The 25,044-nt window shown below is 36.6% G+C and overlaps 1 protein-coding gene across 1 annotated transcript in view; it reads right to left on the bottom strand.

Annotated features, from left to right (window-relative positions):
• Positions 1-3,389: 3,389 nt before the first annotated feature.
• LOC104506167 (cytoplasmic dynein 2 heavy chain 1-like) overlaps positions 3,390-25,044 on the bottom strand; it is a gene marked incomplete at its 3' end in the record, with an annotated part of 56,557 nt that continues 34,902 nt past the window's right edge. The window contains exons 21-30 of the mRNA XM_010147030.1: positions 23,531-23,608; positions 22,204-22,335; positions 20,215-20,287; positions 14,149-14,309; positions 10,929-11,054; positions 9,164-9,274; positions 8,536-8,691; positions 6,544-6,619; positions 3,751-3,962; positions 3,390-3,494 (exon numbers count right to left, since the gene is read on the bottom strand). Of these exons, the coding sequence (XP_010145332.1) occupies positions 3,390-3,494; positions 3,751-3,962; positions 6,544-6,619; positions 8,536-8,691; positions 9,164-9,274; positions 10,929-11,054; positions 14,149-14,309; positions 20,215-20,287; positions 22,204-22,335; positions 23,531-23,608 (1,230 nt within the window). The remainder of the gene's footprint in view (positions 3,495-3,750; positions 3,963-6,543; positions 6,620-8,535; positions 8,692-9,163; positions 9,275-10,928; positions 11,055-14,148; positions 14,310-20,214; positions 20,288-22,203; positions 22,336-23,530; positions 23,609-25,044) is intronic.

Genomic DNA, 25,044 nt, shown 5'->3' with positions numbered 1-25,044 from the left:
GCCATAAAATAATATCAGATTTCTTCTAATAGAATTACATTAGTTAAGTTCATGGTCAATAGAATAGATCATAATGTCACCTGTTTTAGTACTTATTTTAAGAGATTTTGAACTAATAAAAGATTTCTAATTACAATTTACTTAAAATCAATGTATATCTGAATGATTATTTTAAATCACTGAGCCTGAACATATGACTAAAGTTGAATTGCTGTCAGTGGATTTAAACAAGTAACTGCAAAATACGTATGTTTTAAAAAAAACCTACTTCCCCTAATCCTGAGGTCAGTGGTGTAGAGAATACAGTTCTGTGCATCTCTACATAAGGAAGATGATGTTAGTAAAAATACAGACTGACAAATGATAATGGCTAATAGATGAGAATCTATATGGGATAGTAGATATAAACTGTAAGAGCATATACACATACTTAGCACAGAATCAGTGAAGTGGTGGACACAGTATTAAATTTCCCCTTTCTAGTGCTACTCACATGGCGACTGAGCTGGCAGCAAATTATTTCTCACTACTTTATTCAGTTATTCATTCAGCTTTTCTCTGCTTTAGCGTGGTAATGGAATTATGAGAAAGACTCCTGTTAGAAGGCAATCATTCAATTTCAGATTGAAGCATGGGAGCACCTATGGATCTAAGACTGATGCCAAACTGTCAGAAATGCAATGGGAGTAGGATTCATAGTTAGGTAGAAACACAATTTAAGAAAAATCTCCTATTTCTGTTACTTAAATTGCCAAAGACTTAAAGTACCACCACAAACTATTATTGGAACAATGCAAAAATCTCTCATATGACAAAGAAGCATCTCACAGAATTGTAACTACAACAGTCTCATATTTTCAAGACTATAATCCATAGTTTCTAGACTATAATCAATGCTATGACAGCCCAGTTCAGAGTCTGCATGTAAATGTGTGCATTACCTATTTCCCGTCACAAAGGAACTCTGAATCTATTCTGATTTCACAGAGGTTAACTAAGGACTTATTTTAAATACTAGCATTTTTAACAACTGCAGCTCTTAAGTTATGTAAGCATAGCTAAAATAAATAAAATAATCAGCAGTCTACAATGATAGAAACGAAAGCATTTAAAGTTGATGTTTATGTAAAAGATTTTAAGACAAAAACAAGTAGAGCTACACTGAGTCCTGGTGCAATTTTGCTTTTGTAGCAGAGGAGTTGATGAGCTCACTCTATTATCGTATGCACTCTCATCCTTCTGATTTGTCTGTATACAGCTTTATAGTTTCATGTGCTAATAATAAAACAAATCACTTGACAATACACCCAGAGATTTAAGTGAACAGATATATTTAAACAAATTTACCAGTACTGTATTTGATATTTAACAAATGCAATAATCAGAGCTCTTATACCAATAAGAAATTTCTGCATGGAGCCCTTCTTAGGTGAGTGTGAGCAAACAGATGCTTTTTTATAAAAAAGTAATGCTAAGTCTTGTAATTATATGGAATTCCAATTACAGTGCATTTCCAATTGATTTTTGCCAAGAAAGGTAGCACCATATGATCCTTGAGGGCCCTTGCAACCTGTTATTCTACGATTCCATGATTTAATCTTGGGGTTTTTTCCCTGTAACTTGTCCTTATATAAGACAGTATGCTAGGACTGTGCAGAAAATTAAAGAGAGTCTTGATACACAGACCAGTTCACAGCTCTTAGACAAGATACTCAATTCAATTAACCTTCGTGTTATCTGATGCAATGAATTTACCAGTCCAATAAACCATGGCAGTCACCAGTTAAAGATTTGTACTGTTCAACTGTGCTTATATAGTAATCGTGCTCTCATCCAGTCTTAACTAAAAAATAATGTAAAAGAAGTAGAATAAAGAATTTAAGCTTTGCCTCAAAGTCCTAATCTTGCTCCAAATTTGAACTAAAAGTTGCTAGAATGCCCAGCAAACCTGAATAAACAAAAGGTGGACTTTCACCTGCCTAAGAGTACCACCAAATTCCAACTCAGGCTGAGATACCACCACATCTTAGTCAAAGTCCTCCCTGGACTCTTGGCCTCAGTGGCTCAACTCAGTTATTACACATAATGCCATTTAAGACATGATATCCAAGAAAATGTTATGGATAGGCAGACATGACACAGGACCTCCAAATCCGTGCTCTACTGGATCAAGATACACAAGCAAGTGGGAATCAGTTGCGTAAATACTGGCTTCTGCCCCTGACCAGTTGCTGACCCAAGAAGGAAATGTATTAACTTAGGTCCTGTGTTGTACTTGGCACTGCCTAGCAGATGTTGTAATTCACTAGGGCATCTCCAGATGATTCAAGATACCAATTCTTAGGCAACTGAATTGAAACCTAAGGGAAGTGGTAAAATATTAGCAATAAAAGGTTTGTCCAGCAAACCAAATAATGCATTAATGATGAAGACATCCAGAGTTCAAATCACGCCTTATTTTTCCTTCTTAGACCAACAAAATAGAAGTTATGAGGAGAACAAAAGAGACAATCAGTATTTTCTGGCTCCAAAAAGGATGAAAATATCTGCCCCAGTGGTGCCATTAACAGGACCCAGCATAATGGGAGACCAGGTCACTCACTCAAGGCTTTTATATACAGCTCTAAAAATAAATAGGCACTAAGATAACTGCATTCTCACACATCAAACATGATTCAAATCTGGACTAGACTGCAGCTAAATGATAGCTGAGAACTCTTGACTACGAAACAGCTGTATGCCATATCTTACAGCTAAAACAATAATGGAAATACAGAAAATTAGTAAATATTTAAACTAAGACCTACAAAAACCCTGGAACCTACTTCTCATTATGTTAAGAATTTCATTATGACACGTCTAAGTAGTTCTGTGCTATCCTCCAGTGAGAACAACTTTTTTTTTTCTTTCAAAATTTCACATTTCTACTAGTAAAGAGAATTCTGACTACTGGGAGAATTCTTCAGAATTTCTCTTTCAGAAAAAGCATAAAATTCTACTTGTCAAACAACTGTATCACAATTTGGTGACCAAAACAAAAACCTTAACTTGCAGTGAATAACAGCTGCAAGAACTATCCCGCTAATGGGAGTTAGATTAATAGTATAAATAGAATTAGCAAAACTACTTACGTCAGTGGATACTCTTCAACATGAAATGAATTATACACTGTAAACTTTCTCAATAATTCTTTGTTTATGTAAATCCTAAATTAATACCGCTGTAACTGAAGATTATTATTATATTAAAAAATTCTACAAATAAATCAACATATTCCAAAAATCCCTCCATTTACTCTGAATTTCTTGCAGAAATTCGTACTTATTAGGTTGTCTAGCTTATACTGGACTCATGAAAGATTCAGATGTGAGTGAAAAACATCACGTTACCTGGGAACTGATCATACGTTGTGATGAACGAGCAATGTTAGCAGGCAGGCCAAAAAAGTCAGGTTTATCATCTTCTGGAAGACTTTCGATAATATTACGATAATCCTGCATTAGAAGAAAAGAATGAACATAACCAAGGGAATTTTTTGTTCAGCTCATGAAATTAATAGCGTTTGCTGAAAATGATTTTATTAAGTGCACTGCATAACACAAAGATTAAAATAAGTATGTAACACATAACATATCGCGGTAGTCTTATTTATAAATTTCTTAATTTTATTTGTAGAACTATTTCCAAGAATAAGTCTTGAAAATAACTTATTTTAGTTTCTATATTAGGTAATAGAAGATGTACACCTACCAAAATACTGCAGGAATTCGGTAATGAGATCGAATACGGGAAACTTGCCACCTTCTTGCCCCTACCACTTAAATTGCCAATGACTTGTGAATTGAAAAGCTGTTCCAAGTAGGACCGAAGAACCCTCATATCGAAGTAATTATCTACACGGCCTCCATAAATTGCATTTTCAAACAAGCCATGCACAAATTCCCACTGAAAATCTTTGGAACCTGTAAATGAATTAATATTAGTTTTGTATCAATGGATGGCATTGCATTATAAGCATTTCTTCTTATAATTGCAGCTCTTCAGTGAAATAAAAAAATACAAGCACATCAAATAATTTCTAATTGTTTTTCCTCTATGTTAGCAAATATTAAAAGTTGCAGAAACTTCAGTGAGCCTCCAAATATTTGTCACTGATAAAACAAGCATTTACTGTATTTCAAAATTACTTACTAGAAATATTATTTAAGTCTTGAAGTGCTTTTTATTGTAGATAAGCCAATCAGCTACATGCATTTTAGAAATTGTTATTAAATTTTTAATTATGTGCTCTTTTCTCATAAATTAAAAAAAAATCCCTTGTTTGAAATTTTATACACTACTTTATATCACATTACCATCTGATTTCATAAACTAAACTGATTGATTGAACCAAAATTTGATCATGCTTGAAACAAATAACATTCCTGAAAATTTCATCTTTCAAACACGAAGAGGTCCAGGATAGGTACTTCGTAAATCATTATAAATTGCACAACATAGCACATAAAACTAAACATAGTTCTATTGGTTTCCTGGCCAGATCGATGTTGCAATTGAATTACTCTGGCTTAGCTATATCCCACAAGTTCAAAATAACTTAGTTTCCCTCCCTTCTAGAATAGTTGTCCAAAATAACTACATGGGACTATGATCTACTTATACCCTATAGCTTTTATGTGCAGATAAAGACTTGATCAGAAAGGTACTTCTTAAAGTGCCTTGAAAAAAGGAAGCAGCAATTACTTTAAGGGGGGTTTTATTGGTGGTAACTGTTGTTTCCAAATACTTCAATCATTCCTTTCATACAAAAATTTATCTTCACAGCAATAGTTAATAATGAGATTAATCATACAATCAGAATGTTATGGGTTGGAAGGGACCTTAAAGACCATCTAGTTCCAACCCCCCTGCCATGGGCAGGGACACCTTCCACTAGACCAGGTTGCTCAAAGCCTCATCCAGCCTGGCCTTGAACACTTCCAGGGATGGGGCATCCACAGCTTCTCTGGGCAACCTGTTCCAGTGCCTCACCACCCTCTCTGGGAAGAACTTCTTCCTGGTATCTAATCTAAACCTCCCCACTTTCAATTTAAACCCATTACCCCTTGTCCTGTCACTACAGGCCCTTGTAAAAGACCTCCTCCAGTATTCTTGTAGGCCCCCTTCAGATATTGGAAGGTCTCCCCAGAGCCTTCTCTTCTCCAATCCGAACAAGCCCAACTGTCTCAGCCTGTCCCCATAGCAGAGGTGCTCCAGCCCTCTGAGCATCCTCGTGGCCTCCTCTGGACTCGCTCCAACTGGTCTATATTCTTCCGATGTTGAGGGCTCCACAGCTGGATGCAGCACTCCAGATAGTTAATGATTCAGTCTCTTACATCACTGTATGTTTCAAGACTGTATAACTGAAGTCCAATTCCAGAAGTACTAATCATCCATAAATCTCACTTAAGTCAATGATCATAAATTATCTCTAAATATCAGTTCCTAACTTTCCTTTGAAATTACATAAAATGCAAAGAGTCATAAAAAAGCTAATTTTTAAAAATCAACTAGTATAAAGAAATTACTACACTACTTAACAGAATAATTAGGTGGGCTCTATGTAACTGTGAGTTTCAATGTGAATAATCTATTCAAATTCAATTCATATTCTTTTATTCAGTATACTGGAGACCTCACTCTGGGAAAGAATGAAGACAGAACACTTCATGTTCCAGGAATTCCTGTATTTCTTATTTATTCTTCTGGACTCAAGAAGCTGAGCAGAAGATTTCTTGACATAAAGGAAGTATTGGTTTATCCTACCTCCCAAAAATAGAATTATGATTCACCCTGTGTTTCTAGCTTTGTTTACTGGTGATGAGCCGTGCAGCATCTCTGCTTTTATCAGAGTGTTGCAGAAGGACAAAGCTCTTCATGAAACATCTATACTGATGGTAAAATGGGACAGATCTTTTGAACTCAAGGTCAGATGGCACAAGGTGTCTTGCATCCATACAGCTAAACTCTCTTTTGCCCTAAAATAAGGTAACCTCCCACCTGCCGCCTATTGGAAAGAGTCTCAAGGCTCTGCTATCTGACAAACCATGCCTTGTCTGAGAATGACAGTCTGCATAAGCCAAATATGGGAAAAAATAAACCTGATAACAGAATTTTCGAGTCTGTATCCAGCCCTTCTAAGTTTGCTAATACAGACATATCCTCAGAGTCTGGATCTATGTCCAGAAAAGCCTAATAAGCCAAAGCACAGCTGATTAAGGGTTAGACTACTTCCCATACTGAAGTACTTACCAAACTACCTGGTCACATGTTTATATTTGTGAAAATGTTCCAATGAAGATTGTGATGCAGAATTCAAATAACTTCGAAGTGGCCTTTAAACAGAATGGCCCCACTCCAAACTCCAAACAAAACCATCATGCAAAGTAGCCAATTTGTAAAAATCACTGTGAAAGATTTTGATATTCTAAAAAATTCACTTAAGTGAGTTTCAGATGGGATATGCTACAGCAGTGAGAAATCTTTCCTTAAGAAGGGACTTACCCTCAAAAAGTGTATCAATAATGTCAAAACCAGCACGGAGATCGGATAAAGAAAATTCATAAAACTTGGTCCAACCCTACCATTAAAATAAATACAAAGAATTTAGTTAGTCACACAATTATGATCATGAAGTAAGACACAAATACCATGTGGTTACTGAATACTGTATAATACTTAACAATGAATAAAAAAAAAAAAGACAACCTATGTCTTCTAAAGTGCATTTTTGAAACATGCATTGGACGTAGTAAAAAAAAAAAAAAAAAAGAATCAGCTCTACCAATGCATTTAATTTTACATACTTAAACAAAAAATCCATAAATCCATTGATTATGAGGAATGTAAATTTAAGATTATTTTATTTCCTAATAGTATTTGCTTCGACTAAAACTTGCTGACATCTGTGACTAGATTACACATTGAATTATGATTTTATTTCTGAAGGCTTTTATGTATTTCAGTTTCCTTTGGATTTTCATAAATAGGTTTGACTCTTCAAACACAGTTTACATTCTGCCATTTGCATATTTCAATCATTCTCAGTTTGAGCTTTCTTTGTGGTCTGGTAGCATTATTCTTTATATATCATTAATGTGTAATATGCATGCAATTCTTACAAAAAACTTAAGAGTGTAAACGGCTAGGTATAACTAAATCTTGGTATATGATACAGAACTTAGGAAATCCAGATCTCAAAGGTAGCTCCTACTGCTGTATCTTCTTATGGCTGTACCTCTGCATATGGATCACATCCTAGGACAGGTTTGACTGAACATATGACTCATGAGGAGAAACATGCAAATGTGTCGGGTAACATGCACATATCCAGTGAGACAGATGCAGTCCCAGGTCAGGACTGTAGCTGCTCCACAGACCACAATCAAACTATCAGCCAGTCACGCTGAAGGTCATAAACTGGAAAGATGCTGCAAGTGTCTCAATAGTGTTCATGGGCATTTTTTGACATGTCTGTACATGGACTCAAAACAACCTGAAACACATTACAGAACACAAGAGATTCTAGGTGGGATTAACTGCAGCCCAGCAATGTTAGAAACCTGTAATCTTAAACAAAATATAAACCACCACTAAGTCTGCACACAAGACAAACAGTTACAGTGGAATTAAGAAGAAAACAGTAATCCTATCTTGTGTCACTTGGAAAGCCAAGTGAGAGTCCATGTGTCAGATCAGTACTTTGCATAATTTTCTACTATTCTCTTTCTTGACCATCATTTTCAAAGTCTCCTATTGCAAGAGGCAAACAACCTTATAAATCACAAAGTTAAAACTCTCAAAAAACTCTCAAATATTCCAGGCTCTGCCAGATCAAATCTTTCAGATGACAGACTAATTTCAGCACTAGTCTAAAGAAAATAAACAAGATATACAACAGTTCGTTGGTTAGGTGTTGGTTTTGGGGTTTTTTTTCCCCTGTTTAATTTAAGCATCTGCAGCCAGAAAGAAATGTTTGCTTTAAACAAACTTTTATCTACAGAACAAAATACATCATTCCCTGAAAACCATTATAATCTTCACAGGAAACAAGTAAATTCCCTTGTTCTTCCTTCTCCTTGAACAGGGTTTGTGTGCAGAAAGAGTAGACAATGTCATCTCCTCCTTCTCACCAGTGTCTCTTTTATCACATCTTCCATTCAGTTGTGTTTCCAAAGTGTTTTTTCCTGTCTCAAGCAACAGGATTCACAGAATCTTTTCTATGGGACCTCAGTCCTGCATCAGTACGAGTTCATACACAAATCACAAAATAACCCCAGGCAGGCAGCAGCAATTTTCAGAGGGTCAGGAATTTAGGCTACCATGATGCCATTTTGCAATGAATTCCGAGACAATAATGAAGAGAGGCACCAGAAGTACCCAAGTTTTTTTCACCTCTGAACATGACCCAGTATACACCTGATGAAAAATAGTTCCAAGTATAAAAGCAAATAGATGGGGTAAATTTGTAAAAAGGCAGCAAAAAAAAAAAATTACCTGAGGAATATAATTTCTTCGTTCTTGGCATACAGCATGAAACCATGCTAAACAAAAGAGAGAGTGTGCTCGAGACAAATTTCCCTTTTTATTAATTTGCTCTGGTGTCCAAGATTCATATGTTCGCAACAGATTCTTTTTGAGGCCTGGAGGTGCCTGCATTGGAAGGAAAAACACTGTTCTAGACAGAAAACATGATACTTCTATGTACTTTATTCCTAAAATCCAACTTACAATTTGTAACTTAATGGAATGACAAATAGTACTTAATACAACAAATACTAACAAGAAAAAGATCTGCTTGTAATAAATAACATATAACAACAGAATGATCTTATATTGAAAATAACTTAAACATAATGAAGGAAATTGTAACTAAGACCAACAGCTGTTCTTCCCTTTAAAGAATAGATTCTGCAAATTTCCACATACACACCAAAACTGAGCATTAAAAATATTTCAAGGTAAATTCATAGCACTTTTTGTATTACATCCAATTGAAATAGAAAGCAAAACCAGTTATGTAAATAGTCCACATTATCCAAACTTTATCTAACTATATAGTTTACTATAAATCCAAGTTCATTCCTTGTAAACACGTAATAAAAGCTTTCCAAACAGGTCTTACTTCATAAGTTATTTTCAGACTTGATTGAAGCAGAATTGGAGTAAATTTTGGATGAACTTCAGTAGTAAGCCAAAGGCGAAAGTCTGGTTGAGGGTGTAACGTATTCAGTTCCTATTAAAGAGAAGTTACATGTTAAGGTAGGTTTTGGGTTGGGTTTTTTTAATGTACAGAACAGCACTGACAAAATTATAATATCCTAAATCAGAAAGTTAGGCTTGTCTAAAAATTCTTCAGCTGTTTTTACAAGTAAGGTTATTCAAAGAGTATAGTTCAAGATGTGTTGTCTCCACACATTCTATACACTCGCTGTGCTCAAGTTCGAACTTCATTCTAGCTGTGTCAAAATATTTGCACTTCCCCCACAGAGATCTTAAATTCAGAGCATAGAAATATATAGCAGTTCTTCACCTTTTTCCAGTAAAAAAACAATAGCAGGCCACATCTCAAAAGATGAAGGCTTGGAGTTTACTCCTTCTCATAAGCCAATACACACTAAATAATAAGATTCCCCCCAAGGCTTCTCTTCCCTAGGCTGAATGGTCCCAGTTCTCTGTCTCTCCTTCCATGACACATGCTCCAGTCCCTTCATCACCTTTGTGGCCCTTTACTGGACTGGCTCCAGTATGCTTATGCCTCTCTTGTGCTGGGAGCCCCGCACTGGACACAGCACCCCAGATGTGTCTCACCAGGGCTGAGACACCCTTGACCTGCTGCCAACACTGCCTAAAGCAGCCCAGGAGGTTGTCTTTGCTGCAATGGCATGTTGCTGGGTCATAGCTTCTTACCCACCAGGACTCCCTGGTCTTCTGCCAAGCTACTTTTCAGCCAGGTAGCCTCCAGACTGTCTGGGTGCCTGGAGTTACTCCTTCCCATGGTAAGCACTTGGCATCTCCCTTTGCTGAACTTCACAAGGTTCTTGTCAACGGATTTCTCCAGTCCTTTCTGAATGAAACCATACCCATCTTTTGTAACAATCATTTCTCCCAGTTTTGTACCATCTGTACTTGCTGAGGAAGCACTGTCTCATTATTCATGTCATTAATTAATATGATAAACAATGTTGGTCACAGTATCAACGCCTGGAGCACACCACTGATGACTGGCCTCCAGATGGATTTTTGCTGCTGAAGACAACTCTTTGAGCCATGTAGTTAGGCCAGTTTTCAATCAACCTCACTGTTGTACACTCAGGTCCATATTTAGTAGTATCTGTTGGCAGGAATTCCTTGCCTTTTTTAGTTAGTTTGTTTTGTGGATTTCACAGTGATATACATGTAAAGACACTTTTTACATGCCATAAGAGTATCTATAAAATATTCAACATTTCGATTGCAAATTAGCAAAAACCTCTTAGTGACTCAGACATAAGCTACACTTAACAAAAGACAGCTATGAAAAAAGGTTCTAGCATCAGGGGAAAAAAAAAAAAAAGAAGAATAAATTTAAGCATATATAGATTCAGAGTTCAGCAAACACGGACACCACACCATAAAGTACCGGAAGCCCTAACAGGACAATCTGATCGCTCATTGTGGCAGAATTACTTTACATTGGTTTAAAGTTAGAGTGCTCACACAAAGAAGGAGCTGCTTAGATCTGAAGCATTTCATCTTATTCATGATTAAGAAAACTGCAAAACTGCAAAGGTTTATTTTTAAATTGACAGAATTTTAAACATCATCATGGAAATGCCTGAAATGCTTCAGAAATGGTTACATACTAATTTTGTCTGGTTTCCAAAACTTTCTTCTCTAGGTACACTCACCTTTTCCAATACAGGAAGCCAAGATGTAACAAGATGCAGGTTCTTTAAACACAGCCATTCTCCATTGCGTGCACATTCTTTTAAAGTTTGAATAGCCAGGTCAGCTTGGCCTTGGCCCATTGCAATCTGAAATTGCAGACACAGTTGTATCAGGAATTTATCATACCTCATTTAACAGCTAAATAAAAAATGTTTCCAAGTTAGAGAGCATATGTAAAAGAGGTGTGCTAAAGACAACCAGAATAGGGAAAAGATAAAGGAAAACATAGTTTTTCTTTGAAACCTATCTAAACAGAGTTTCCTAAGAAACAACATTACCTTGTTTTTTTAGGAAAAAACATATATCACATACAGTGACGGTATTCCCTGGGAACTAAAAAAATAATTTAAATATCAGTGACTAAACTGTATCATTGCAGAACTGTTGATACAATAAAAACAAGAGGGGAAAAGATAAAGGAAAACATAGTTTTTCTTTGAAACCTATCTAAACAGAGTTTCCTAAGAAACAACATTACCTTGTTTTTTTAGGAAAAAACATATATCACATACAGTGACGGTATTCCCTGGGAACTAAAAAAATAATTTAAATATCAGTGACTAAACTGTATCATTGCAGAACTGTTGATACAATAAAAACAAGAGATAAATGAGGAATATTCTTAGGAGTACTGCCTTTGAAAAGAAACACTCAGTTTCTTATTAAGATCAGTGAAAAACTAAGGCTGCTCTCTTTCCACGTGGGAAATATGAACAGTTTAACAAACAGTCTTTCCTTCCTTTTTTGTAGCACCATATTACTGACAATAAATTTGGATGTTCAAATGGAAATACAAAGATTCAAAACTGAATTTTCAGATAAATTAAATAAATAATTTAATAAATAAAGGGTGACTTCTGTGGCACAATTACTGCAAAAATTGATGTCAGACCACCTGTAGCGTACATTCACCTTAGATCTCCCTCACAATCTAATTGGAAGCTACACATAACAAAAAATCCTGAAACAAACGAAGTGAAAAGAAGGTGATCTTAGCCAACCTGAAAAGTCTTGTTTTGGCATTACTGCTATAGTAGAAATAGAAATATTGTGATTATCATCACTTCATTAAATATCCCTTAAGAGCAAATCTATCCTGTCTTTTTATCCTAAAACTGTACAGAATCAAAGAAACTTGGGACCTTAGATTTATATGATGATAGAGATATCTTCTGCCTAAATAAAACTGAGTATAATACCCTGAAATAATTTAAAACAGTCAAAAGATGATAACTGAAAGTCACCAGACAATATGGTTGTACACCACACAAATGTAGTGGTCTGTTCTTTATCCCATATGAGACATGATTCGAAAGAGAATACAAATCTGATCTTTTACATTCTATGCAAATTGCATGAAAAAGTGCAGGAAAAAATACTAACAACAAAATATTCTCATTAGTAGGACAACATTCAGATGATTCAGCTTTAAGTAGCTCTCCTTAACCAAATACCATACCATGTTACATTTTAAAAGTCCAGCATGTAAAGGATATGTAGAGATAAACAGAAAAAGCCAGGTGGCAGAGTAAGCAACGTGCATTCTCAAACATTCACAGCTAGATAAGCTAGCAGTAGAATGTAAATCTTTACAATTTGATGGGAAAAATATATTGCATCTCTACACATTCCAGGAAAAGAACAATTTGAAGGACTATTTAAAAGCAACATGCAATTTGACATTTTCCATTTCCATTTAGCCAAGCAATCAGGAGACCTTCTTCCTGTCTAAAACTACCTGACTGAAGAATGCTGAGGAGAGCCAGACTCTTTCAGAGGCACGTGGTGGTAGGACATCAGTCAATACACACAGGATGGGATATTAGGAAAAACATTCTCCTGTTAGAGTGGCCAAATAATGGAACAAGTCAGCCAGAGACATTGTGGGATCTCCATCCTTGGAAGCGAACCTCCCCGCTCTAAGCAGGGTTGTTACAGTAGTCCCTTCCTAGCTCAAAAGGATAGGTGCCTCTCTGGAGGCACCCCCCTCAAGCTGTTCTTTGCCGCCATACTGCTCAATACATTCATCTGGCATATGTCATGTCAGAGATTCTGCTTTGGGAAAACAAGGGTCAAGTCTGAGTGGAGACGAAACACCCAAGAGTGAGTGTGTGTGTGAAGTGTCAAAAGGGGTACTGTTCACTCACTGGGGTCACCCACTGTGAAGGGACTCAGGTCCCAGCAGTGAAAGGGCTGGGTGGTGAGTGTGTGACTCCTTGATTGGAGTGTGAATGCTCCAGCAGCACCTTCTCTCTTAACAAGGGGGTTGAAGTGGATGATCTCCCGAAGTCACTTACAACCCAGGTAATTCTATGAATTTAAGAGCTACAGTAAATTTCCTTAAAAAAAAAAAAAAAAAAAAGAAAAAACCCACAATTAGTTTTCAACACCTCTGTGTAGACCAAATTTTGAAACCAACATTGAAAATATAAAGTGGTTTCTTAACAGTACAATTCCTGATTAAAGTCTACTCAAAAGGAGTTATCTTCACCCAGTTCAGTTTTGTGTTGAATGAAAACCATGGAAGAAGCTGTATACCATGACAAAACCCAGCTGTTATATTGGCAGGGCAAATAATTTCAGTGTTGTATGCCCACTCCTGAAATCTGAGAGCTTTCCTGTGCGGTCAGTCTTAAACACTTTTAAAAAAAGGCTTGAAATGTAAGAGTTCTGTTCAGGAACTCCCATCAACAATTAACTGGTTAACATTTACTTGTAAAATTTCACAAAATACTAAAATATTCACACACACTGAACATCTGATTTATGGTTTTTGTTGAAAAAAAGAAATACGCAAGTCCTATAAGCAGAGGAAATTATGAAGTCTAGTTTTGAGTGGGTTTTGTTCATATTTCAATTACTTTACATTAAAAAAAAATAGTTTCAGCATATATAAAAATGCTTGGTCTCTTGTTCTCTTCCATCTATCTTCTCATTTTCCCCTTCTTCAAGCTGGGAGGAATGCCTCCCACGTGGGTTCTGCTTCGGTGCAGATTACTAATTGTGTCTCTCTTCCCCAAACCATTTTGTCAATAGAATGAGAAGCTAGTGGTGAGATAGGTAGGAATAACAAACACACAGGCACCAAATACATATTTAAAGAACAAAAGAAAACTGATATTATAACTGTAAAATTTTACATATTGTGTTTTTTAACCATTACGCTTAGATAAGACTGACCTGATGGTAGCACTCAGTATTTCTTTCAACAGTGGCAAGTTCTTGCAACTCTTGAGAAGGATCAGCACCAGGAGAAATAATTATCAAAATGGGCTCGATTTCCAGAGTCTCTTTATACAGACGTTTCAAATTCAGAGGTGATGGAGATAATTCCTTTATTCCTAGAATTAGAATTATTATGGAAATAAAATGAATACACAGGACTGCATGCTTCATTAACCAATTTAGAGGTCACCTGGCTGCCAAAGATCTGTTTAATTGAGACCATAAAACTGGTCTTACAATGAGGAAAAAACCCTTGCAATATGCAGCTAGAAGGTACCCTACATTGGTAAGAAAAAGACACAAGCACCAAAACAGTGCTTGGACTTCCAGCTTGACAAATATAAACTGTAGACTTCGTTTAGAGGGTATGCTTCAAGAAAACAGACAAAAAGAAAAGACCTAGAATATGAGAACATGAGTATCAATATACAAATGTTTCTATATTATTTTAATATAAATATTAAAACATTACATAAAGTATTATTATAAATTAATCACTAGCTACATAAGCAATAAAGATATATTGAGAATCTGAATACCAAATTTTGGATCAGAATGTGATTAAAAGCAAGGTTTTGGAAAGGTAAATTTTAAGTTTTATTAACTTCTATTTCAGAGAAGAAAACAATTTTGAAAATCTTCACTACTGTTTCAAATCCTAAGAAAGATAGAGGAGTAAAACTATCTGTTGAAATCAACATGCAGCAAGGATATGAAAACCAAGCAGAGCTCTTTCTGACCACTAATTAACACTGTGGAATAGGCATCATGCAATGCTGCAGATATTTGAGACCCCACCTGGAGTACTTGAGACCCCACCTGGAGTACTGCATTCAGCTGTGGAGCCCTCAATATCAGAAGGATATTGACCACTTGGAGCGAGTCCAGAGGAGGCCACGAAGATGCTCAGAGGGCTGGAGCACCTCTCCTATGACGAAAGGCTGCGAGAACTGGGCTTGTTCAGCCTGGAGAAGAGGAGGCTCCGAGGAGACCTCATTGCAGCTTTCCAGTATCTGAAGGGGGCCTACAAGGGTACTGGGAGAGGACTTTTTACAAGAGCCTGTAGTGATAGGACAAGGGGTAATGGGTATAAATTGCAATCAGGGAGGTTTAGATTAGATGTCAGGAAGAAATTCTTCACAGAGAGGGTGGTGAGGCACTGGAACAGGTTGCCCAGAGAAGCTGTGGATGCCCCATCCCTGGAAGTGTTCAAGGCCAGGCTAGATGTGGCTCTGAGCAACTTGGTCTAGTGGAAGGGGTCCCTGCCCATGGCAGGGGGGGTGGAACTACATGATCTTTAAGTTCCCTTCCAACCCTAACCATTCTATGATTCTATATTTGTTATTACATCAAAACGTGGAACAGACCTACAAGGTCACAGAAGTCAAATCCACCGGGTCTTTTAAGTACTATTATTACTTCCAGTTGGGAAACTACGGAGACATAAGGCTGGTCACTGCAACAGGTTTCACTACAGGCTTGTGATGTTCTTACACATACCTTAACGTTTATTATTTGTCATTGACAAAGACAATAACACGCTAGACAGACCTATCTTCTTCACCTGTTCAACCATTCTGAAGTTCCTGTTCCTAAGATGCTTTGCTGCTACAAACAGGTTAATGGAATATAATAAAATCAAGATAAACCAGAGACTGTTGGCTGTATTATTATTTTTAGCAGTGCAAGTAGAAGGCACGTGGATTCCCGAGAAGCTTAATTGAATAGTTTTAATATCCTACATAACTCTGTGTTAACTGCAGACAACTGCCTGGACTTGCATTAACTGGGCAAGAGAATAAAAAGCTATGTCTGGGCAACAGACAAACGTGTGTACACCTGCAACTTTATGTTGTAGTACTCATGAGATGCATAATTTAAAAAAATTAATAGAATGTAAGTTTTATTCCATAAAACATTTTGTTTTTTTTGAAATTTGGACACTATGTTTAGAAGAAGCGTAGCACTGCTGAAGGTGCTTTTTGTGTTAAGGAAGGTCAACAGAAGTGAAATACGGAAAAACTACAATACAGCCTGATATATTCTTGACCATTATAGCCAGGATTACATTTACAGAATTAAAAAAAGAAGGACACCAATGTATTCAGGGTCAATCAATAAGCACTCATATTCCAGATAAGTACTCTGCAGTCAGAGTGGGAATTCCTGACATGCTCTTCTGACTCCATGTTCTGTTCTAACAGAATTCCTTAAATCTTACTATCCAAATTGACATCCTGACATGAGAAGAAAAAGCATATGTGAGAATACATAACTTTTCAGAAAATGTCTAAAGTGTGTGTGTGAGGGGGAAAATCAAACAGGAAAAAAGAAAGATGTGACATATTAATACAAAGTTTAGCACAAGATGCATTTTTTATAAACTGATGAATTTTCCATAAAATCAATGAACAACTTTTCCCAAAACTTCTCCACTGACACCCAGGCAATTAAACCAATTTACAACAGCTGGAACTTGAACTCAAATTGCTTGTTAACATTCCTTCTGTTGCTATCTGTACACAGAGAAACCATGTACATAAATATCAGAAAATGTATTATTATTATTATTAACAATTCCAATATAACAAGCAGGAGAGGTTTGGGGTTGGGTGTTTGGGGTTGGTTTTTGGTTTTTGGTTTTTTTTTTAGTTTTGGCAAATAAATTTATTTTGGCCTACATGCCACACGATCCTGAGAGCTGTGGTCTAATTTAAAGAAAGTGGTCTGTGAGAATAAAATACAGACTGCTTAGGCCCGCAGTGATTTTCTTCATGTGTATCTCTACTGCTTTTTTTTAAGAATATGAAAATGTAGGTAATTAAAATCAAGTCTCTTTAAATACTATTTCTGATTATCCAGACTCAAAAAACTAAGTTAAAGAAGATACAAAAAACCCAACTCAATGAGCAATATGGAATGATTTGGGAATATACCATCAATATGATTTTTGCTAACATGTACATTTCAGTATAGCATGCAAAATAAAGAAATAACCACACTTTGGATGCCCAAAAATACATTTATAGAAAATTCTTATGAACTTTATCTTCAAAAGAAGTTATTTTAATCCCCCTTCATCCATAAATTTAAAAATATACGTAAAAGATGAAAAAGGGAAAAAAAAACCCATATCTCGATAAAACAGAAGTGGAAGACTTTTTTGTAGGCTATTACAGCTCTTTTGGAACTCATTTTTCTCACAAGAAAACATCCGAAGGAGATTGGAAGCTTAATGGTTTCCTTTTGATGTAAGTGAAACAGTTACTTTAAGACGTTTCAGGGTAAGAATCCTGAAAATGGCCTGGTGGAAAAAGTAATACAAGTGCGACCCCCTTATTAGTTGGAAAGTGCTAGTCATGACTATGTAATGATGTCAAAATATAAACTCACTGATACGCATGAAAAATCTGTGGATGAAACCTCACCTACAAATGGAGTCAAAAGTATTCCTGAGTAAGGCTGTTTCATTCACAAAAAAAAATTCCCTTGCAGAATGCCTCCAAGGAACCACTATCAAGATGGACCTAACCAATTTGTGTAATACATTAAGATTCGGAAGACAGTAAGTGCGTGAATAAGCTTACTGCGCATTCAGGTTGCTGCTGGGCTTACAGCCACATGTACTGCAGATGGCACTTTTCATTTGGCAGGCAGGGACACTGTCCGTGCGGGACCTGTACAAGCACCACGATGGAAGTACTCTGTCTGTCTACTAATAATGTTTGACAGAGCAGACTAACCTTACTCCTGAAAATACCGGCATTGGTGGCTTACTTGGAACTAATTCTGACCAACACATAATGCCCACAGACAGCATCAAGAGAGAGTAAGACCAACTCTCACACAAATGTCATTAAAAAAGTAAGAATCATAGAATGGTTTGGGTTGGAAAGGGCCTTAAAGACCATCTACTTCCAACTCCCCTGCCATGGGCAGGGACACCTTCCACTAGACCAGGTTGCTCAAAGCCTCATCCCGCCTGGCCTTGGACACTTCCAGGGAGGGGGCATCCACAACATCTCTGGGCAACCTCTTCCAGTGCCTCACCACCCCCTTTGTGAAGAATTTCTTCCTGATATCTAATCTAAACCTCCCCACTCTCAATTTAAACCAGTCAGAGACCTAAACTCATACCTAATCTTATACTAATAAGAAATGACATTTTAATAAAGAACTTAAAATTACAATAGCCACTGCTTTTGTATGTAACACATCTATTATGTTATCAAGCAAAATCACCCATCTCAGGGACATTCATTCTAACTGCAGACCTTCACAAGTACTGGAAATGTAAGTTCAGCCATATTACCTTCGCAGTCTAGGAGTCAGTTTTCCAGCTTCGTGTTCTACCGCATTAAAACCTGTCTTTGTCACTTATATTTAAGGTCTTTTAAAATCAATCCTTTCCCTTCTGTTAATCCCACTTCTGTCTTAACACTGTGCCACATTAAAACCAACAAATTTTGCCTTGTCTCTACATACAGCAGTGACCTTTAGAACTACAGTGTCCATCCAAATGAGACACTCATAATTCACATTCCAACCTCATGGAGTGCCACTGCCAACCTCATGGAGTTCAACAAGGCCAAGTGCAAGGTCCTGCACCTGGGTTGGGGCAATCCCAAGCACAAGTACAGGCTGGGTGGAGAGTGTATAGAGAGCAGCCCTGAGGAGAAGGACTTGGGGGTACTGGTGGACGAAAAATTGAACATGAGCCAGCAGTGTGCGCTGGCAGCCCAGAAAGCCAACCGTATCCTGGGCTGTATCCAGAGAAGTGTGGCCAGCAGGTCAAGGGATAGGATTCTGCACCTGTACTGTGCTCTGGTGAGACCCCACCTGCAGTGCTGCATCCAGCTCTGGGGCCCTCAATATCAGAAGGATATTGACCAGCTGGAGCGAGTCCAGAGGAGGCCACAAAGATGCTCAGAGGGCTGGAGCACCTCTGCTGTGGGGACAGGCTGAGAGAGTTGGGCTTGTTCAGCCTGGAGAAGAGAAGGCTCTGGGGAGACCTTATAGCACCTTCCAGTACCTGAAGGGCCTACAAGGAAGCTGGGGGGGACTTTTTACAAGGGTCTGTAGTGACAGGACAAGGGGTAACGGGTTCAAACTGAAAGCGGGGAGGTTTAGATTGGATATCAGGAAGAAGTTCTTCACGGAGAAGGTGGTGAGGCACTGGAATAGGTTGCCCAGAGAAGCTGTGGATGCCCCATCCCTGGAAGTGTTCAAGGCCAGGCTGGATGAGGCTTTGAGCAACCTGGTCTAGTGGAAGGTGTCCCTGCCCATGGCAGGGGGGGTGGAACTAGATGATCTTTAAGGTCCCTTCCAACCCAAACCATTCTATGATTCTGTGATTCTATATGTGTATTGTCATTAACTGCTAAAAAGTGAAGGAATGCAGTATTACAATAGTAAGATTATTTGGAATATAAATCCCAAACTTTCAATACAGTAGACCTCAGAGAGGAAACAGACAGACTAGAACAAATAGACAATCATAGCACTGCATCACTGTAAATCATCTGTATTTCTCAGCAGACTGTAAAAATAATATTACAGTCCGAGAGAGTGATAAAAATAACTGATAATAAGAAACAATCTTTTGAGATCAAATTTAAAAAAAAAGAATACAAATCTCAAACCTAACTGTTTTTAAATGGTAAGTGACACTAAGTGAAATAAACTTTTTGGAAAATTTGTGTCTTAAGGAAACAGCTCTAGTGTAAAACATACAGAAAACCAGCTATCCTCCCTTCTTAATTACTTAGTATTCAAAAATTAATTACAAAAATCTGACAGACCTTTTATTATAGTCCAAATCACTATGCAGCATAAATCAAACCATTTTAAAAGCACGTTTTAACAATATCTTACAAGAACAAAATCAGCAAATCCGTTTATTGCATATTTTCAAATACTAAAACTTAGGATTCCGTAAGAACTATAAAATAAAAGAGAGACACAGAACAAAATAGATACTTAATTTTTGTGTGGAAACACCCTGGTGAAAAATTAACTTACCTAGGGTTTTACATGCAAAAAGAGCCATGGCACTCTGTAGTCTGTCTGGTCGGACAGCCTGGACCACAAGTACCTTAAAATAAGATATATTCAGAGGACATGAGTTTATAAAAGTATATTGTGACAGTTTAAAAAGCAAGATTCATCTAAGAAGGCTGAATTCTTTAAACTTCTCTTTAGAACAAATGCTTTTTCTCTAAATATATAGATCTATCTGATCATTCATTTCCAAGATAATTTCATGTAATTGTCCTTTTGTAAGTAGCTTGACCTATTAACAGATTCAGAAGACAGATCTACATCTAATGCCTATTTGCAAGTTGGAACTTTTTCTACAATATTTTAGGAAAAAGGTAGCTATGTGGGTAGTTAGAATGACAGAGAGCAAACTCAGGTTTATACTGGTAATCGAAGTTCTATACATGCATTTAGGCAGCAGTATTCCTAACTGGAATACTGATGTTTCCGATTTCAGTGCAGTAGTACAGTAAAATAATCAGTTTTGAAAGAATTTACTTTGTTTAGGCACACTTCTAGAGTTTTACATCTAACTTCTTTTTTGGAGACATTCTGACTTTCAAACCTCTTATTTTTGCAGGGACTTTTACTGTTCTCCAAAAGACTACAGAACATGAAGAGCTAATCAATTCAGATAAAATTATATTAGCAGTTTCCTTACTTCCTGCAGCTATTCAGTGAAGGCAACTGCAGGCATCTAATGCAACTTCAGTAGAAGTGATTTGTTAAAATCACCACCTCTTCTCCTACCCACTTACTTGCAGACCTGTAAACCACAATTCTGAACCTACGGTCACATTCCAGTTTCCAAATCTGGAATATCTGTTGTTAGTTTTGGAGGAAAAAATTAACTTCATTAAATCTTTAAGAAAGTACTGCTTTTAGGGGTTGAGATTACACTAAGCACTGCTGCACTATTTTTAACATACAGTTAGAAAGAAACTAACTTATGAGTGGCATATAAATCTGGTTGTTTCAGTATATTTCATCAACAGAAACATGCTTAGTACTTTCTACGCAAGGAACTAGATATGTAATGTGCTGATCATTCCAGATTTATTTTCCTATAAATGCAGAATTCTTATGACAACACAATGCACACATAAAAATTGCTCTTCTGGATTTCATGAAATCAAGCATGAGTCTGACAAATTCCTTTCCAAATGTTTTGTTCCTAAATGTCGTGCATGCTATTTTAGAAATTCTCCTCATCCACAAAAGCTTAAATAGAGAGCCCCTGGCGCCAACCAGCACGAAACTGCATTGTCTTAAATCTCATTCCTTCTTTTTCATTCTATATAAAGTGACCTCAGATGAAAAATCACAGCATCATTTGAAAGTAAGTAGTGACACCCTTTCTTCCACAAACCCAAGAGGGATGATATTTTTCTTTTCCAGAGGAGAAGGATTCCTGGGTGGAGGAACGAACTTGCCTCTCCAACATCCTTGGTGACTTCTTTAATCACCAAGCTTTTAGGAAGAGTAGTATTTCATTAGATATAAAATATTTCAGTACTGAGAAGACTACTCTTCTAAAAAGCAGTGGCTGCTACTGCATCTTGTAGTTTTCAGTCATATGTATAAGTTTGCACATTTAATTATGAACTAAATTAATGATGCTCCATAAGCTAACAAGTTCTTCAGTAATAAAGCAACCATGAAAGAATTTTAATACCTATTCATAATACTTCTATGAATATTAACAAAGAGCTTGCTACCTTACAGGGTATGCTCAGCTGCATCAAATATGCTAATGTAAAAAAGACTCAGGTAAGAGAGAATGAATTAGGTATTTGAAAAAAAAAAAAAAAACTCTCTAGACTACATAAACTAGTTAAGCTGTAAGACAAGGCACATACTGTCACTGCTTGTAATTCAACCAGGCCTGCAGCCTAAATTCCCAAGATGCAAAACTTACTTTCAGTACTAAACGCCCAACTATTTTTAAGTAATTTCATATGAAAAGATTACCTGCTGAAATAAGGAGATTCTTTTTGCAATAGTAGATGGAAAATCTTGTTCACACACAGAGCTCTGAGAAAAAGTGTACCACAGACCTCCATCTTCAAAGCAAAGTGTCTGATAGAGACCTGGGAGAGAAATCTACAAAACAAATAATAACTATTTAACAACGAAGATGAACAGCCATTTGGACATTGCATATTTTAATTAATTTCCAAATACCACTATGACTCTAAACCAGTAAATACTTGTGCATAACACATAATTCAATTTTTCCCTCAGAGTTAAAGAAAAGGATAGGTTTTAAAATTAACCAGTGGTTTACTTATTCCCTGGAAATGCTGTCTGTATCTGCTCTATATTTTTGGTTTTAACCTTCTACGTTCTTTAGTTTTAAACTTTGGGCTCTACCCAATTGAAGTTTTTCCTTTAATCATGACCAGGTTCTTTCTCTATAAGTACATGCTACTGATGCACACAGTTATTCACTTTCTGTTTGTTTGGGTGGTTGTTTTTTAAAGCCCTAACAATCATGCGTGCCACACCATTACTGCAATTCTTCCTGATCTCTGGTGAAGAGAAATTAAAAATAATGATCCCTGGATTTAGTAGCAAAATTTCTTGCCAAAGACCAGTCAAGGTTTTTCTTCCTGCTGCTGAGCTACATGCAGGAGATGAGACTAAGACAGAATTTCAAGGACTGGTATTTTCATTTAGTTCCCTTCAGGCTCAGAGGACTTCAGCACTGACTGTTGCAGGATGAATCAAAGCAAGAAAATGAGTTTTTTTGTTTAGTTTAAATTATTTGATCTGAGCAATACCAAACTCTGAAACACCTTTGAAGATGTGCATGGAGATCTGGTAACTAGAAAATCAGTTTCCCAATTAACAGTTTATTGTTTTTAATACAATATGAAGTGGTTTGTGAAAGTCTTAAGATAAGAGAAACCTGCAACTTAAATATTGTTTGCAATTTTTTCTCAATATGTTTTTCTGTCTGTAGAAATTGGAGTAACTTGGGTAGACTTTTAGTATTTTCTAATCTCAGTAGCATGAGAGGTTCATTCACATGCACTGAAATTCATTGTTAGATGGAGTAGAGATGTACATGAAAAAGGTCAGAAAAATTAGATTAAATTATTTAAAAATTCAGTTGTTTTTTGTATTTTTTTTTTCCAAGTGGGTATATGTTAAGTTATGGAAGATAGAATAAACACTTTAAAGTAAGAAAATATTTCCATCTGACAAGTACATATTTGAATATTGAAGTCCAAATTACTATTTGCTAAAACCCAAGGCCTTTTAAGTCAAATTCCACCCACCACGTGATACATACCTTCAAAGATGCTACTGCCCAGGCTCGGTCCTGCTCTATCCAAGAGGGAATCTGGTCACGAACACTTCTTTGTGAATCCTTGTTGAAGCAAGTTACGTTACACACATCAGTTACACAAATTTTTGTGAAACACTATCTTCAGTAATGAGATTCCAAAAATATTTTTAATGAAAATAGCATTCTGTGCTTCATAAATGGCATAACAAAAGCTACCAATTATTTAAATTTGAGATATACTCTTCATATTAATATTTGCTTAACCACTTGAGCCTGAAAATATTTTATCATTGAGAGTATCTGTATGACCGACTCAAGTAGTTTTATTTACCATTAAAAACAAGTGACCCAAATGATTGGCTGTCTGCATATGCTCTTTGAGCAACTGACTTCAAAAATAATTCTTGCACATATTTGCAGTCATGAAGAACATGGTTCTTCACACAAAGTGCACTTCTGGGGTAATCCACTAGGCAAAGCCTCACTTCTGGACATCTCTGCACCAGTAAGTTTGGCCTCAGCTCTATTTTTCTGCTCCTTAGATGTTGTGAATGAAGAAAATTCTACGGATGAACAACATAGCTTAGGCTCTAGTGAAATCTCTGTATTCACTATATAATTTTCTATAAAAAAAACTTTACAGTACCCATTAACCAGTCTCACAATCTGTATGAAATTGTCCTTGGACCACTCAACCATTTAGCAACTTCAATAGAAATCATAAGTGTTTAGCAGAAAAAAGGAAAGCTTTCTTGTGAAAGGATGTCTTAGCGATGAGTTACAAAGTCTGAGAAAGAATAAAAGTAGGAAACTTGGAAGCAATTGTAGGAATAAACTTGAAATGGGTCTGCAATATACCTTCCAGTCAAAACTGGGTTTGAATCACATATGTCCACAATTTTCCCAAAATCTATGGGTTATGTGTTAGAGGGGTAGAGGTAGGACTGGTATCAAATTCCAGTATACAATCAGATCTCACAGAGTTTTAAAATAACCTACAGCAAGAAAACACTTGGCAATCATCAAGATCACTGATATTTACTTGAATTATAAAGACTCCATAGAGATCAATAGGGACTTCTATATTCACACTCAAATGCAAAACCTTCAGACTCATCTAAGGGCTAGGGAAAATGGAATTTAAGGATCTTTTTAGCAATCAGCTGCCTAAGTAAAAAAACCTGAGTAATACACTGTGTTTTCAGTGACTTGTCACTTCTGTGAGCATGCATGTGAACAAAGTTGGTGTCCCAAAAATTTAAAAAAAAAAAAAAAAAAAAAAGGTACTGGTCATTGTCTTGTACCACTGGATGTCTACCTTCATAGATATCTAAACAAGGCTGAAGGTTAAAAGTAATGGTGAATGATGAAAACAGCAGTTAAGCCTGAGGGAAATGAGCTAGCCTGACCCTGAATGAAGGAGGAGATTAGCAAATGAAGAGGGAAAGGCAGCTAATGACACCTTTAAAAACCACAGTCAAAATACTTAGTTCAGAGAAAGACTATAATGGATAAAA

The sequence above is a fragment of the Eurypyga helias genome, unplaced genomic scaffold (assembly GCF_000690775.1).
Source record: "Eurypyga helias isolate BGI_N326 unplaced genomic scaffold, ASM69077v1 scaffold52, whole genome shotgun sequence".
NCBI lineage: Eukaryota > Metazoa > Chordata > Aves > Eurypygiformes > Eurypygidae > Eurypyga > Eurypyga helias.
The sequence above is the reverse complement of the archived record's forward strand: the minus strand, read 5'-3'. Positions and strand labels throughout refer to the sequence as shown.